At 50.9% G+C, this 18,084-nt stretch overlaps 1 protein-coding gene across 2 annotated transcripts in view; it reads left to right on the top strand.

The window, feature by feature from the left end:
* Positions 1-17,177, top strand: part of LOC116940343 (cadherin-related family member 1-like) — a 35,880-nt gene extending 18,703 nt beyond the window's left edge. Inside the window, exons 11-17 of one of the 2 annotated variants that reach the window (XM_076065739.1) lie at positions 149-352; positions 1,708-1,860; positions 2,500-2,664; positions 3,387-3,454; positions 4,802-5,030; positions 5,228-5,482; positions 15,539-17,177. In XM_076065739.1, coding sequence (XP_075921854.1) covers positions 149-352; positions 1,708-1,860; positions 2,500-2,664; positions 3,387-3,454; positions 4,802-5,030; positions 5,228-5,482; positions 15,539-16,189 — 1,725 coding nt within the window. In that variant the 3' untranslated portion in view covers positions 16,190-17,177. Of the gene's footprint in view, positions 1-148; positions 353-1,707; positions 1,861-2,499; positions 2,665-3,386; positions 3,455-4,801; positions 5,031-5,227; positions 5,483-6,519; positions 11,744-15,538 lie in introns of those variants that run through there. The other variant, XM_032950080.2, reaches the window with a different exon arrangement.
* The last annotated feature ends 907 nt before the right edge of the window (positions 17,178-18,084 follow it).

Below are 18,084 nucleotides of genomic sequence, written 5' to 3'. Positions count from 1 at the left end.
GGCTCCAGTGCCTCTGCAGCGAGTGACTGCGCTGTGACGATGCTGCTTTGAACCCAAGTCATTGTGTACGCACACACACACATATATATAGATACGATGATGCTGTAACGCTATTGTGACGCTACCCGCTCGCCGCTCGGCCGTGCAGGCGGACGAGGTCGGGGCGTCGCCGCTGGGCCGCTCCAGCGCGCTAGCCGGCGTCGCGGTGACCGTGGTGGACGTGAACGACCACAGCCCCGTGTTCAGCGGCCCCGCGGGCCCGCAGCGCGCGTTCCGCACGAGCATCCGAGAGAACCCGCCGCTCGGAGAGGTCATCCGCGGACTCAACATCACCGTGTCCGACGGGGACAAGGTGGGCGCATGGCCTGGGGCAGGAAGCGAATCGATTTTTTGTTATCAGTCCGTCGATTAAATCGATTCCTTAATTCGATCCCCCCCGCCCCCCCATGCCCACGTGGCCTCGCCTCCTTACACGAACCACGGCGCCACCATTCCTCCACCATAATTACCGTATATTCCCGCATATAGCCCGCATACGCCTATAACCCGCAGACGCATATTCCCCGCGAAAATAGCGTTTTGTGTAAAGCAAATTTCAGAGCCCGCACCTCCATATACCCCGCATACATTTATATCTTTAACGTCGTTACCGCAGCTTAATTCCATCATATCAATATGAAGTTTACATTCCACTACCAAGTTAACATTAAAATCATCACGTGCACAAAGAAAACAAACTAACCGGAAACGAGTGAACTTAAAACAGTAAATAAGTAACAAAAGTAAATATCCAATAAATAAGTAACACGTAACTGGTAGATAAGTAAGTACAGTTTTAGCACTGGTAGATTGCACACTGTGCAGACAATAGTGGCACTACGGTAACGCCGTCGCCTCGCCCCCAACCCCCCACCTCTCTGTCCCCCCAGCTGTCCCGTCACCGGTAAACAAAGTGCGCCCACTTCAAACATTGTCGTTTAATTGTACAAACTATTCGAATAATTTGAAACGTGATAACATGTGCAATTTTAGTGTGAGTGGTTTATTCAACAGTGCTTTAGTCAAAAGTAAGTGTTGCATAGTGGATAGTCCTACCATGAATTTTTTTTACGAGTTATGACATGTCACACGTGTAAAATATTTTTGGGATAGCCCACACCTACATATACCCCGCAGGGTCTTGTTTTGTCTGTAAAAAGTGGTATACCCCGCGGGTTATATGCGGTAATCGCTCTTGCCATCCACTTAACCGTTTCCCATTTTGATGACGTACGTGAACGTCATCAGTTTTATATGAAATAAAATAATTGCATCAGTATCGAAGCTCCTGCAAGACCATATATGGGATAGCTTATAGCACAGTTTTGGCCAGCTATTGTAGAGTGTGGTCGTGTCACTACAGTTCTCTGCGGTGAGTACAATGTCTTCAAAACAATGGCGCTACTGAGCCACTTGCGCGCTCCGAGATTCGACGGTGAACGGCGCACCCACCCTGCTACACCTAGCAGTCGCCTAGGAACAAGACAGAATTAACCCGCCTTACTCTTCACAATGTAGCACGTTCTGGACAACGAGATCTCGCCGTGGGCTGTCGAGTTCTTTCCGGACGACCCCTCCACGATTGAGATCTTCCGCACTGGCACACGTGCTCACGCGCGCTTCCGTGTCGGCGTCGTCCGTGCGTGTGCCACCCCGCCGCGCATGCAGGGCGCCAACGCCAAGTTCCGTCTGCGCGTGCTGGGCGCCGGCGCCGCCCTCCGCGTCGTTCCGGGCACCGTCCTCAACGAGGCCCCTGTGGCGCTCGTGGTCACCAACTCAGCGGCATTCGACTACGAGCGGACGCGCAGCATCCGCTGCCAGGTACGGGTCCCGGGGTCAACGACAACAGTGGCAGGGTGGGGTTCAATGGGTCAGGGGTTCAATGGGTCGGGGGTCAAATTGGTCAGAGGTTCAATGGGTCAGGGGTTCCATGGGGGGGTTCAATGGGTCAGGGGTTCAATGGGTCAGGGGTTCAATGGGTCAGGGGTTCAATGTATCAGGGGTTGAATGGGTCAGGGGTTCAATGGATCAGGGGTTCAATGGGTCAGGGGTTAAATTCGTCAGAGGTTGAATCGGTCGGGGGTCAGAGACACCGAAACGGCGATAATGAAAATTCCTCCAAATATATGGAGACGAACAGCGCCAGATTTTAAAGTGCGTTGCGCTAATCGCTGCGCCACCACTCCCTCATCATCATTGTCATCACCAATCACCATTGTCTTCATCAAATATTAACATCTTATTATTTAACAACCCTTTGTCAATCCACTGCTGGCAACGAAGGCGAGCACCTAGGACCGGTTCAGGTATCACTCGCCGCTAATGCCAGCCATGGCCCGGGAGTCCTAAACCATTCAGGTCGCCGGGTTCGTAGCACGTTGCGCGAGGCTTTGCACCGCCGCTCCACCCGAGGACAAGCACGTGTCATTTCAATTTTAAAATCACCAACTGACCGGACAGATCGTGGCGGAGGAGATGGAGACGGTGGAGCGCCGCTCCTCGGCTGTGGAGATAAACATCGACCTTCTGGACATCAACGACAACGTCCCGAGCTTCTCGCAGGACCACTACGTGGCCAAGATCCGGGAGAACTCGCCCGGAGGGTCCATCGTCACCACAGTGCAGGCACGAGAGCTCGTAGCCCCCACTTCCCGACTTGCACACCTGTAGAACCTCTGAATGAAGGCCTTGTGCCAACATAAAGCCATCGTTATTTTCACAATGTTCGTCAAGCCATCGTGTATCCCCTGCCGAATGAATGTCTCCCCATGCTACCGCTGTAATTTATCAATATCATAATTATCATTGGTCAGTCTCTATCCATTGCTGGGTTAAGTCCTCCCATTGTCATCACCATAGGTCATAATCATCCATTGTCTATCACCGCCATAGCTCATCATCATAATAATTATTCTCAATAATTGTACCAACTACTGGATGAACGCATCCTCAGGTCATCACCATCGATCAGCATCATCATCATAAGCCATGGCCTATCCACTGCTGGATGAAAGCTTCCCCATCCTGTCAAGTACATTGCCAATGCAATCAAACTTCTGTTTGCAGTCCATCGACATTGGACAAGTGGGGTCGGTGGATTACACAGAAATGGAGCCATCACGTGAACGAGGTCACACCCTCAGGTCGATCATCTGTCTGCATAAGGCAGTATAGCAAGTAGGATTTCACCAGGCGTGTCCCGTGTAAGGTGGGATGGTTCAGTGTTTTCCCTTCCTGTCCGTGGGTTTTCTCCACACTGGGCACGATGGCGGTCGACTCACAACGCAATCTCTCTCTCACCTGTTCGCTCTCCCTGTGCTCCCCGGCCCTTCTACCCCACCGTGCAGGCTGTGGACCCAGACTCTGGCAAGTTCGGCAAGATACGATACACGCTGGTGGGCGAGGAGGCCGACATGTGAGTCGCGATGTATTCCGGCAACTTCCCTTGCCACGGAAAAAAAACGACGGCTCAGAATGCTTCTCTTGATTTGTTTTCATGGAGCGCTAAAGCTCATGGCACTTTACGTAGTTTAAAACCGGTAACACAAAGGGAGTGATTTAGATGGCAAGGGGCATGCAAGGGTCGAGGGATGAGTGACCTTAACAGAGGGCACGTGGGGGTCACGAAAAGTCGGGGGAGGGACGGGACAGAGTGGAGGGGTGAGGGGAGGGAAGCGGAAGGGAATGGACAATAAAGGGGACGCGTAGCTTCAGGGGATAGCTGCAAGTAAGCGCGACGTCTCGAGTGGCGTTACATTATTAGTATTATCATCACGATGCAACTCAATACATTTTGGACTTTTAATGCCCTGGGGGGAAATTTATAGGTTTCTTGGGAGCAGATTTGGCGAGCCATTGGACAAAGATGGTCACTGCATTGCTGATATTAAGATGTACTTCTGCGCCCGTCTGGAATGCTCTTCTTTCCGATATTATGAAGCCACTGGAGCTGTGTACTTTAAAATCATCTAAATTGGAAACTCATTTCCTGAGAACTGCTTTTTGTGTTTAGTTTGTTTTCCTACCCCCGCACGTCCAAGGAGGATGGTTGACTTTGTACGGTGCGAACTAAGTCCAACATACATACGCACACACATTCAAAGTCAAAACCAACCAGAAGCGAGGCGGCAAGCCAGGCTCTCTTGGTGAACGTTGCCCTGACCCCCCGCAAACCCCCGGGGGGGGGGGGGGGTTCGACGGTTCACCACGAGTTGCTGCTCCCATATATTCGGAGAAATGTTCATTAACGCCGTCTCAGTGTCTCTGACCCCTCACCCATTGAACCCCTGAACCATTGACCCCTGACCCATTGAACCCCTGACCCATCCATCTAAACCCTGAATCATTGAACCCCTGACCCATTGAACCCCTGACCCATTGAACCCCTGACCCTTTTAAACCCTGAACCATTGAACCCCTGACAAATTGAACCCCTGACCGATTTAACCCCTGACCCATTTAAACCCTGAACCATTGAACCCCTGACCCATTTAAACTCTGAACCATTGAACCCCTGACCCATTGAACCCCTGGCCCATTTAAACCCTGAACCATTGAACCCCTGACCCATTTAAACCCTGAACCATTGAACCCCTGACCCATTTAAACCCTGAACCATTGAACCCCTGACCCATAGAACCCCTGACAAAATGAACCCCTGACCAATTGAACCCCTGACCCATTGAACCCCTGACCCATTTAAACCCTGAACCATTGAACCCCTGACCCACTGAACCCCTCACCCCACCGAACCCCCGGGCAGGTTCCTGATCCACCCGAGCAAGGGCGTGCTCTACACGCAGCCGTGGGCCGAGTTGGACGCGGAGACGCGGACGCGCCACCACCTGGCGGTGCGCGCCGAGGACGGCGGCGGCCTGTTCGGCATCGCCGAGGTCCTCGTGGCGGTCACCGACGTCAACGAGCACCCGCCGGCGTTCAGCGACAGCGTGCTGCAGGAGGTGATGGTCATCGGCAAGGCGCTGCACATCCTGGTGAGCGACGCGGAGCGGTCGGGCGGCGCGGGTCGTCGCGACGAGAGAGTTGAGCTGTCGCAAAAACAAACATTGGCAGACTGACGCCCCACCAGGTCTCGCTGGTCCCTTGCGTATCTCACCCGCTTCAGCGACAAAAAAAAATATTTATTTTAACTCGAACCTCGAAACGAACGTCTCTTGGTGGCCGCGCGCAGGCGACGGACGGCGACGCGGAGGCGCCCAACAACGTGGTGCACTACTCGCTGGAGCGCGCCGAGCCGCTCGACGTCTTCGAGCTGGACACGGCGTCCGGCGAGCTGCGCCTGCGGCCGTCCATCCGCTCGCTGGCCGCGCTGCGCAACCTCACGCACCGGCGCGACTGCCGCTGGTCGCTGCTGGTGCAGGCGAAGGACGGCGGCACGCCGGCCTTCAGCAGCACCGCCGTGCTGCGCCTCGACATCACCGAGGAGGTGAGGGTTCGCGCGTGCGCGCGCGTGTGCGCGTGTGTGCGCGTGTGTGCGTGTGTGTGCGTGTGCAACGTTGAGCGCGTTGCCCTGGGGACCCGAGTTCGATTCCCGCTCACGGCCGACACCGGTGACGATTATCTGAATCGGTCCTGGGTCTCCCCTAGGTCGACTCAGCCTCAAATGAGCAATGTGTAAAGATCGCCACTGGGGAGACAAAGGCGGCCGGGCATGGTGCTAGTCACCCACCCCCTCGTGCTCGCAAACAGCACTTGCCCCAACAGCCTGTTAAGGCTACGCGTGAGATCTTCGTCCGTGCGTGTGCGATGGCACGGTACGCTGTCAGCTCGCTGTGCCACGGACGGACGCGGCGACCGTCCTTGATCGTGCTGCTCACTGTGGGTTGATGAAGGCAGGCAAAATAGCAGCGGTGCATAAGCACAGTTAACAACGCAAGCTCAAAACCATTCGTCAACAACAACACTGCCTTAAAATAAAAACAAATCTGCGATTTTTCAGGCAATGGCCATTCACCATAGCGCATTGCGTGCTTTGCGCGTGCAACACACACAAACGCACGTGTGTGTTGAACTTCTATCGCACCGTAAGTAACGAACCGTGCTAATCGGAGGTGCACACACACATACAAGATCGCGACCTTAATTTGCATCAGCACTCTCTACGTCAAGTGGGACGCTCAGCAATCATCGGGCGCGTGCAGCGTGCAAGGACCTCACGATGTGCTTTGAAGAAGATCTCATTGCCTGAAACTTCAATGATTTTATATCTTGATTTCATCTTTTAAAGCCACATTGTTGCTGACGAGTGTGTAAGGTCGCTTGAAGTTCGGTCAAATAACCCCGCATCCGTAACCAAACACAGCACAAGGCGGGGGAGGGGGGGGAAGGAGTGGGGGGGATGACGAGGGGAGGGGGATGAGGAGGCCCTCATCCAGCAGTGGAGTGACAAAACGCGTGCCGCTCACGTACAAAGTCCGGGACTCTGTAACCCGTGGCGCCGGGGACACCACGAACCCCTCGCAGATCAAGGAGCGGGTGCTCACGTACGTGCTGGGCCTAAAGCACCGGCCCTGGGCTCTCGTCGCCATCTGCATGGGCAGCGCCGCCTCGCTGGTGGCCCTGACGGCGCTCGTCTCCGGCGCCACGTACTGGCGCAGCGTCAAGCGCTCGCGCGTTCACCCGGCGGGGCGCAAGCGGGTGGTCGTCGTCAGGAGGAGGAGGATGAGCGGGCGGACGACCTCACGAGACAGCGCGCAGACACCGCCGCCGGGGCCACCCGCGCCGCCGCCGCTGTCGCCGCCGTAGGAGTCGCGACCGCCTCGCGTCCAACAGTTGGACGCGACCCTCCTCCGTACCTCCCTCCAGCCAGCAAACCTTTTTTTTCCTCTTCGTCTTCTTCTTCTTCTTCTAACACAGGATGAAATCTGCCCTGTTTGTCGCGACGCACTGCGTCTCGTCGAGGTTGTGCCGATTCGCTTCGGTTGGAGTGAAAATGTGGTCCTTGCACGCTGCACGCGCCTGATGATTGCTCGGCGTCCCACGTGACGCGGGAGAGTGCTGATGCGATTCGTGGTAGAGGATCTTGTGTGTGTGCGCGTGTTCCACGCGATGTACGGAGCTCGTATTCAAAGTGCGAGGCATTGTGTGTATTGATGTGTGTGTTCACGTCACAGAGCACTAACGCAAATTAACATAACAGGTGACGTTTCGGGCAATGGCCCTTCTTCACAGCGCACGGAGAGGCCAGAGAGACAGAGTAACTCTGCCTCTCTTTAAGGCCGTGTTATTGACGAATGTGTTGAGTTTTGCAGTCGTTAATTTTGTAGGTGCTTCTGTGGCAATGCAGAAGCATTACCACATGATTTGTTTCAAATTAAGATAGAGATCGTGGATGTGTGTGTGTGGGGAGCGGTCGTGTAGCGGTTAGCGCGCTGCGCTACGAACCCGGCGACTCGGGTTCGATTCCCGCTCACGGCCAACACCAGTGACGATTATATCTGAACCGGTCCTGGGCCTCCCCTAGGTCGACTCAGCCTCAAACGAGTTCCTTGTGTGGTGTAAAAACATCGCCACTGGGGATACAAAGGCTGCCGGGTGTGGTGCTTGCCACTCCCCCCACCCCCCCCTGATGTGCCGTGCCGGCCTCAATAGGTGCTCGCTAAAACACCACTTGCCCCAACAGTCTGTTCAAGGTTACACGTGGGATCTTTGTCAGGCAGAGAGATGGTGTGTGCATATGATCCTCATGGCGCTACCCCGAGGTACCCAAATAAGACAAAATGACCGAGGCAATTAAATATTTTATTTCTGGGACACTATTTTTTTCCAGGAGTGTACTTAACTCCTCGACTGGGGTACCAATCAATCCGAAGTCAGTGCCACACTCCGCGATGTCGAAACGCCAAACATCAGGATAAAAAAATCCGTTAGCGAAAAATTCAACTCTGAATCGTCCATCGTGTGCAGCTCGTCGAGATGAGTCGATTGCCAGCGTCGCCGACTATCAACAGACTAAAAGTGGTTACATCACGGACATTATGCGAGAGCCGGGGTCCTGTGGCACCCCGGGGTACCGCCATGAGGTTCACATCACGCGGTACGTGATTAGACATCACGCGGTACGTGATTAGACATCACGCGGTACGTGATTAGACATCACGCGGTACGTGATTAGACATCACGCGGTACGTGATTAGACATCACGCGGTACGTGATTAGACATCACGCGGTACGTGATTAGACATCACGCGGTACGTGATTAGACATCACGAGGTACGTGATTAGACATCACGCGGTACGTGATTAGACATCACGAGGTACGTGATTAGACATCACGAGGCGCGACTTAACATTTAGATTTGAACCGCGGTGAATTGGGAAACTCGGTGAGACGCGTGTACCGTGGTACACGGGACGTGGCAACCACGCACTTTATTAGTAGTATTCACGATGTTTGTCTTGCCTTCAATCACGAGACAATTAAACTCCAGGCAGCTTCCCCCAACGTCATACCCCCACAGATGGCGGCACAAATAACTGACACTGAGTTATACATCGTCAATTTCATTCGCCTACTCTACATCACTCTGAACAATGATTCTACCCCTTTGTAGCAATTGAATCCACCTACAACTTTCTGGGCAATATTTGTTCGTGGGTTATTACGTTTCCCCGGTGATATCCGTCCTCGTGCATGGGCTCGTAACGATCAATCGATCCACTGATATTGTTCGGTTGGTCGACTTTGATCAATTGCTCGTGTTTGATCAAACGATCGACTGATGTTGTTTTGTACGCGCGGGCGGCACGTGCGTAAGAATCTAGACGTTAGAACAGCGCGGCGTAGGTCAAACTAACATATAGAACGCCCTTCACAACAACAATGTCATTGAGCCCTTCGCGTGTAAACACAACGCTACGTCGATACAATTTGAACAATTTGAGACGCACAGCATCGCCGTGAGTATACGCAGCTCAACATACATGAAAGGGATAAGCGCATGATGATGAGCCCGAGCGATGACAATAGAAACTAAACGATACCGTATGGTGGTAGAGGCAAGACCAAGCCATACGGACAGAACACAAATGCCATAGTTGGGCTCAAGTGACTGCTATGTTATCGAGGGAAATCCCACGCGTTGTTGTTGTTGTGTAAATGCAGTTGTTTTTTAATCATGTAATTATTATGTAAATATGCACGTTTCACGTGTTGCTGAAACAAAGTTGTAGGGTGTTTTTTAATTAGAGTTATTATTGTTGTCATCATTTCTGGCGTTAATGAACGTGTTCACGTAATCTAGTTATAGTTTGTAAGATGGAACTTTAGAACCCATTTGATATTGTACTCGAACTGTACGGTACAAACAGTACACGATATACAGTAGGCACTGTATGCAATATACAGTGCATATATACTGTACGTAATCTACAGTATGTGCACTGTACATGATCTACAAGTGAGGGGTGTGCTGGAGAGATAAACACTTGATAATTCAAGCCGGGTCTATCCAGGTCGGCACACCACATCAAGAATACCCGTCATCTCACGCATAACTTGCGATACAGCGACTCTATATGCAAACATTCGACTTACGAACTTTCGCAGATACGAACAAATATGTCCGTATGGCCAGTTTCCTGTTCGGACCGAAAGTCGTAAGTTCAACCACCGTGCAATAGATGGTGGTGGTGGTGGCATCTACATCTGCAGAACGTGAAGAACCAGTGGCATCTATATTTGCAGAACATGAAGTTCAGTGGCATCTACATTTGCAGAACATGAAGAACCAGTGGCATCTACATCTACAGAACATGAAGAACTAGTGGCATCTACATCTTCAGAACATGAAGGATCCAGTCGAATCTACATCTGCAGAACGTCAAGAAGAAGTGGCATCTACATCTTCAGAACGTGAAGGATCCAGTCGAATCTACATCTGCAGAACCTGAAGAAGTGGCATCTACATCTTCAGAACGTGAAGGATCTAGTGGCATCTATATCTGCAGAACGTGAAGAAATGGTGGCATCGACATCTTCAGAACGTGAAGGATCTAGTGGCATCTACATATGCAGAACGTGAAGAACCAGTGGCATCTACATCTTCAGAACGTGAAGGATCCAGTGGCATCTACATCTGTGGAACGTGAAGAACTAGTGACATCTACAGGAGATTATACAACTTTTAAAGCCATCCCCTGTGTTTAGTGTACACGCCGTACAACATGTTTGGAATCTACGAGAGTGTAACCTAACTCGTTCGTAAGTAGAGGAGTCTCTGTATATAAAACTAACCCATGCTAACTAGCTTCATTGGAACACTTAACTCATCGTAGCTTCACTCAAACCACTTAATCCACGCGGGATTTGCGTTCTTGCAGCATCTCCCCACGAAGGACCGAATCTCACTCAGTCAACTTTGTTACCCACTCAATCCGCCAACTCTCAATTGAAGCCTATACTTTCTGCAAAACGCGATTTCTTGGCTATCAATTGGTGTTTTTCTTCTTCCGGGACACCCCTCAAATATATAAAAGACTAACGTATCGAGCAATGGCCCCTTTTGCAGAGCAGAGCTTTTTTCCCTGTAAGGAGGTTGTAAATGGTGGCAAGATTTTGATTTAAAGCTTTCGTGACTGCAGTAATTGATATTCTTAGCTCTTTCGGTAAAGTCACGTTGAAGGGAAACAATATTTTATTATTTTATATACATTTTATTGTTTCCCTTCAACGTGACTTTACCGAAAGAGCTAAGAATATGGTGGCAAGATGTTAACTACCTCACCTGGTATAGAGGGGTCGTGGGTTTGACCCCAATCCTGACAGCTGCTGTATATTTTGGAGTTTGCGTGTCCTCTCTCTCCGTGGTCGCGTGGATTTTTCTCCGGGTCCTCCGGTGTCTCCCTCCACATTTCGAATCGACATCGCGCGTTTGGAGAATCTGGCTGTTGCGCTAAATGTCCACGTGACGGTGACGAGCCACTTCCTCGAGCCATCATTTGTGATAGCCGGGTCGCTTCTGAAAAAGGGCCACGTAGCTCAGTGGGCCTTGGTAACATAACAAACAAAAAGAGAGTTTAGTTTTTAGTTTCGTGACGAATGTGGGAGTGTTTGCTTCTCAATTGGTGTTTTAACAAAGTCAGAAAACACTTTGATGGGGCTGCTCTGCCGGATGCAGCACGCTCTGCTGAACATTTTATGGAGCTGAAACCCCCCCCCCCCACACAAATTAATCTTCTGAACAAGGGCCATTACCCATAAACTGTTATCCTATATAAGCCCACGGCAGTGACCGCGTCCACGTTAATCGTTGTAATTGGTCCGCTTGTTTACTCGGGAACCCCCCACGGAGGTCTAAAGATGATTTATTATTTCAGGAGGATCCTTCAACGTTTTTTTTGTTTACGCAATAAGAGGCGTGCGGTGTTGCTGCTGCTGCTCCTCCTCCTGCTGTGTAGTCCACGTTGAGTCATTCGCAGGTACATCTTCAGCAATGGGGATGTTTGTCCAATCGCAGCGTCGCATTGTATGATATTTTCTTGAGCTTATCGCGTACGCAATCTTTAATAATCCACGGCTGGGTCGAAGGCCTCCCTTGCGTCGCGGTGTTGTCTTTTCAAGGTGGTTTAAGTTGTCGAGTCGACATCGACTCCCGGTTCATCCCAAACTATCGGCTTGAGTCGCACGGGAACTCACGCCGCTGCTGTCGGGGTCTACGGAAAAATAAATAAAAACAAATCAACATCGTGGCGTTTTGTACCTGAATGAAAACGAACTCCCATTTGTCCTCAATATAACGTTTCGCTGAGTGCAACATAGGGGCCGTCCATAAATTACGTCACGCACCTAGGGGGGGGGGGGGGGTCAGACATTTGTGACGATGTGTGACGAGGGGGGGGGGTTTGAGAAATGTGACGTCACATCAAAATGCGCAACTTTAAATAAATATAGACAACACGTTCTACTTAATTAAATAGACTTTTTAATAAATGTTTTCTCCTACATCAGAGTGCAGCGCCACATTAAATACGCACTATAATGACAACAGTTTAAAGCGATTTGAAGCATGTTTTATTTTCAAAATGGAAATATGGTTTTGGGGGGGGGCAAAGCTTTGTGACGTCATTTGAGGGGGGGGTCTGACTTTTTGTGACGCCGTGTGACGAGGGGGGGGGGGTCAAAAATCGTCCAAAATCGCGTGACGTCATTTATGGACGACCCCATAACAGCATGGCGCACACAGACCAGGGACATACAAAGAGCTATCGTGCAGCCGTAAAGATTGCCGCTGGGTGAGTGGTGTTAGCGAGCACCTATTAAGCAGTTCATGAATTCCGGCACGGCACGCGAAGAAAGTGGTGTGGCGCACACTACTCCCTGCCGCCTTTGTCTCCCCCATTGTGCTCATGTCCACTCACCATTGCCAGGTACGCGTGTAAGGGTGAATCAACCCAAAAGGAGACCCAGGATCGGCTCGGATATCACTCACCACCGATGTTAGCCGTGGCCGGGAATCGAACTTGGGTTGTGGCGTGAACCTACCTCTCCCACGCGCGCACCCACACACCCACACGCCAACATAAACACACAACGAAGACAAAGATCCCCCATATAGCCTTCACAGAGTGTAGAGACAAGCGCTTATGGACACACACGTGCCAATCTCACAGATGCCACGTTAAGCTATTCACCAGAGCGGCAGTGATTACTGTTTTAAATATATAATTGAAAAAAAAAACAGATTTTAAGCAGATGCAGGAGCCTGCGTCTTCCTGGAGCCACTTTGAAAAGAATGAACGATGATAAAATAGCGCAGAGGCGCAGTGGTTAGCGCACTGCACTGTGGACTCTTCAAACTGACTTTGTTCGGTTCTCGATCACGGCTAACATCAGTGGCGAGTGATATCTCAACCGGTCCTGGGATCCTTTCCCCACCGACGAGCATGGTGAAGTATGGTCAAACAACCCCCAAGACCGACACGGCGAGGGGAGGACTTCATTCAGCAGTAGATTGACAAAAAGAGCTGTGAATTAAATCATAATTTAAGAACAAAACATTGGACAAGTGTCATCACGATCGACACTTGGTCGTCTTTAATGTATCTTGATGTTTAGTTGATAATTTAACTATGTCGATAATATTTGTTGTGCAGTACTCTTACGCTATGAATATACATATATTACGACAATGTTACACCCCTCTTTGTCAATCCACTGCTGGATGAAGGCTTCTCAGCGCTGCGTCAGTCATCACGTGGTTGGACCATGCATCACCGCGCTTATCGGTGCGAATTGGTGATGGAGAGGGTCCGGCTCCGAATCGGATATCACTCACCAATGAGGTCTGCCGTGACCAGGAATCCAACTCGGGTCGCCGGCTTTCTATATACAGACCCAACAACCATAGCGTCACCCACCCGCCCCCTCGATTAACTCGTCAAAAACATACGGATTGGGCCAGGCATTCAAAACGGGAACCTTCTTAAAAATAAACTGAAAAAAAGTATTGTGACCTCAGTTGAGGCTTTCCTCCTGGGTAAACAAAACATAATCACAAAGAGGATTGGTGTTGCGTATAAGCCTCCTCATTCAGTATCCAGCAACTCCAATCACTAATGCAGCTGTTTGTTTTAAGAGCATTGCTCTGTATTCTGAAAGAGAGAACAGGCTGCGCTGGAGATTAGGGCTGGATCTGTGAGCGTTCGAGAATGTCTCCTGTAGAGAGCTGCCCCATGCAACGACGTGTTGTCCTACTATGCGCAGGATCAAAGTTGTGGGGGGGGGGGGGGTTACGTAAAAATACTTTTGTCGTCTTTTGTCTAAATGCATTTCACTCGAGCTCAACGGCGACTAGTCCTGAGATGAAAACATTCCCTTTGTGGACCTCTCGCAGAGGGCAGTCTCACATCACCCCGCGTTAAAATAACGATCCGCGGAAGGTGACATCACAGAACTACCACTGAATGTCCTATCGATTACTTATTAATCCTACTGGGTGGTGGTGGTGGATGTGTGGGTGGCCGGCACCCGGATTGGAACCCAGGCTCTGAGCGGTGTCGGCTAATTGCTGTGACCACCGAGCTAACTGAGTCTCACCATAATTTGGAATATTTGAATTGATAAACGGTGGTGACCACTTTTTCGCGTTCGTTTTTGCCACAGGAACGGAGCTGCCGAAATGTCGTCCGCGTCACGGCACTCCGTTCCGCATGCTGTGGACAAGTGTGAGAAAAAGTTACTGATATTAAATACCACGACGATTTGGGCAGATTTCAACCCGTGGCCCATGACACCGTGGCCCATGACAACATGGGCCACGCTGCTGCAGCGTACTCGACGTGTTACACAGAAGCTGTGTAAGCCTCACGGGCTTCGCATATAATCTTCACACCGGCGTCAAGATACGTTGGGTGGAGCGGTGGCGCATTGGTTAGCGCACTGGACCATGTGAGCTGAGTTCACTTCCCGGCCACGGCTAACATGCGTAGCGAGTGATATCTGAACCGATTCTGGGCCCCACCCACCTCCCATCCCACTTCACGAACCCGCGCTGACCAGAGTGGTGAAGTATGGCCAAACAACCCCCACGGCCTACACGGCGTTCTAGAGCCCTTCATCCAGCAGTTAATTGACAAAGGGCCGTTAACTAAACCCAAGTCGAGTACTGCCGGTGTGTTCACAAGCCAATTTTGAAGCACTTATATGGGACTATCCCTCGCTGTCTGCTGCCGTGCGAGTGCCGTGGCTCATCATGCGACAGGCTCGCACGTGTCAGCCTAGCAGATTTTATTGGCCAAGAGCCGCGACAAAGTTTGGCAATCGTGGCATTGTTCGCACCATTCACGACCGCAGCTCATCAGATTCTGTGTTTTTTTGCGACTGTTCAAACAGAATCCAACCCAAACAAAAAAACAAATCCACCGCCACTCGTTGCTCCATCATTTCCCACTGTCACTCGTACTCGGGGCTTAAGTTCAGCTGGAAGAGTCCAAAACACTGCTCCGGGAATGTCTGTTGCATCCTCAGCCACATCAATCTCCTCGTCTGATCTTGTCCTTAACCAACTCGCAGGATTAACATTCCTATGAACATATATATTCCTTGAAATATATTTTCCTATAAAAGTACAGGTTGCTTCAAAATTTGTTAACACTTATATGGGACTATCGTTTTTAATGGGAAAAGAACGGATCATACGCTGTAACATGAAAACACATGTATGTTAATGGCTTAAAAAAGTTAAAGAGTCTGCACTTGTTCGCCATCATTGTCAACAAATGCCCGGATTTTTCTCCAGGTGGTCTCCAGAGCCGGGAGGCACATTCCTCGTGCAAATTCTCGGAAGTGTGATCATTTTTTTGAAGCACCCCGTAGACTCTTATAAATACCGTGAGTTGGTTGAGGACAAAAGCAGGCGTGCCTTGCACTCCAGTGGTAGTGCCTCATGCCGGTGACCTCTCCTCCAAGCCAACTCGGCAACACAGCGTTCTGGGAAGCACCGAACGAGACACATTAAGCCTGTTGACCGCACTCGTTCCTCAGAGCTGGGCCGAATTCAGCGCCCTGCGCTCCATCGTTCACCGCGACAACCCCATGCGGGCACTCGGCGTGCTGGCGGGCCTCGCCGCCTTCCTCGTGGCTCTCACCGCCCTCATCTCCACCATCGCCTACTGCCGCAACAAGAAGTCCAACCGCGTCGCGCCGCAGCGACGACGCCTCGTCGTTGTCTCGGCTGCCGCGGGCGCAGCTGGCGGCCGCGTCCACGCGGGCGCGCGAGGCCGGCGCGGAGCGCGCCGCCGCCCCAATGGCGGCGGCGCGCTCGCCTGCCGGGCCGACTCGGGGCAACCGTCTCCCCCCCCCGTGCGTGACCCGTACCCGGACTCCAACGCAAATGCGGGAGCTGCGGGGACTCCCCGCGGAGGCGGCGTGGAGACCGTGTCTGCGCCGCCGAAGCCGCCGCTGCTGCCGGGAGTCTCCGCTCGCCCCTTAACGGTGACGGGGCGGTCGTTCCTGCCGGGGCATCCGTGCAGACACCGGGCCCTGGCCGGGTCCGCGGTCGTTGGGGGGCAGCCCCCTTCGTTTAGGTCGACGGGAGGGTCGCGTGGGGTCGGCTCCGAGGGGGCCAGAGTGAGCCCCCCACTCATGGCGGAGCTCAAACAACGTCTCGAGTTCAGGGCCCGGTACCATAAATGATTTGGCGAAGATTTGTTTGACGTGAACGTATAGAATAAATGCCATCCATTTTCAAGCTACCAATGGATGACGTCCTCCCCCCCCCCCCATGCCATGTCAGCATTAGGGTGTGTTTTATTGTGTGACCACGCTTCGTCAGCACTTAATGTCATACCGATGTAAGGTAACATCGTACACCAGCGGTAAATACACGAGTGGTGCATTCTACAGAAGAGTTTGTGCAGGGATTTGTAGACAGCAAAGGAATTGTGAAAAACAAAACAGCAGTGTCTGAAAGAATGCGTTGAGGTCCTCTTGTCTTCGGTCACCATAAACATTAATTTGAACAACTGTAACCGACTGACTGGCAGCCCGGGATAAAGACAACCGTGGACCGGTTTCATTCGTACTAAGACTCATCAGCACAGTATAGCCACCAATGCTCATTGCTGCAAAGTCTGCCTCTGAGAGCCATGTACCTGGCATGATCACTCCCACACGGTGAGGCAACATTAGCTTTGCTCATGCCAACAATAATCAATATCTGAAAATTACGAGAAATGCTCATCATCACAATAGTACAGGCTGGTGAACGATAATAGCACCCTAAAGAGCACATGGCCGTTGTGCACTCTTTAGAGGCTGTGAATTCATCGTCCTTAATAAGTGCCAAATCTGTCCGGTTAGTGTTGGTGGATAGTTGCTCAGCACAAGTCAGTCAGGCATACATGTCAGCAGTAGGAAATGATGCCCAGATGTACTGATGAGTGTCAACAGAGATGAAGCCGCGATCACAATCCACTTGTCCTGATGCTGTCTCACATACAAATGCCACAGAAGGCATGGCGTTCTGTGATGTTTATGTTTTGTTTTCTGCTGAAGATATAAATTCGATCATACATTACTGTCCTTGATTATCAAACATCCTGAAATGCACGTGATGAATTATGGTGATGAATAAAATTAACATTCCATGTCTGTTACAAATAAACTATCGTGAGTGGCGTGAGTACACGAGTGATGTAAATTCTAGTGATGTTCAACACAGCCGAGAAAGAGCTGACATTTGGCACATATATAGAGTGCTGCTGTTGAGTCTACATTAGTGACTTAAAGCTTTCGTGACTGCAGGAATTCATATTCTTTGGGGCTTTCAGTAAAGCCACATAGATAGAAAATTTGTATTTAAAAATAATAAAATAATAACAATATCACGACGTTTTGATCGCAACACAAGCAATCGTCATCAGATGAAAAAAAGGGGGAAAGCTGCTGAGGCACGCTGTTTATAAAGGTTTAGAGATGGGCAGGGCAACTAATGTTCATTGAGGAGAGGTCTCCGACACCGGCAGTAGGTCTACACCAATCAGAGAGCTGTTTATAAAGGTTTAAACAGCTCTCTGATTGGTGTAGACCTACTGCCGGTATCAGAGACCTCTCCTACATAAACATGAGCTGCCCCGCCCATCTCTAAACCTTTATAAACAGCTCTCTGATTGGTGTAGACCTACTGCCGGTGTCGGAGACCTCTCCTACATAAACACGAGCTGCCCCGCCCATCTCTAAACCTTTATAAACAGCTCTCTGATTGGTGTAGACCTACTGCCGGTATCAGAGATCTCTCCTACATTCACATGAGCTGCCCTGCCATCTCTAAACCTTTATAAACAACTTTGATTGGTGTAGACCTACTGCCGGTGTCGGAGACCTCTCCTACATAAACATGAGCTGCCCCGCCCATCTCTAAACCTTTATAAACAGCTCTCTGATTGGTGTAGACCTACTGCAGGTTACGGAGACCTCTCCTACATTAACATTAGTTGCCCCGCCCATCTCTAAACCTTTATAAACAGCTCTCTGATTGGTGTAGACCTACTGCCGGTGTCGGAGACCTCTCCTACATTAACATTAGCTGC

Source organism: Petromyzon marinus, chromosome 8, assembly GCF_048934315.1.
Source record: "Petromyzon marinus isolate PM22_M1 ecotype Great Lakes invasive population chromosome 8, UKy_Petmar_22M1.pri1.0, whole genome shotgun sequence".
NCBI lineage: Eukaryota > Metazoa > Chordata > Hyperoartia > Petromyzontiformes > Petromyzontidae > Petromyzon > Petromyzon marinus.
The sequence above is the reverse complement of the archived record's forward strand: the minus strand, read 5'-3'. Positions and strand labels throughout refer to the sequence as shown.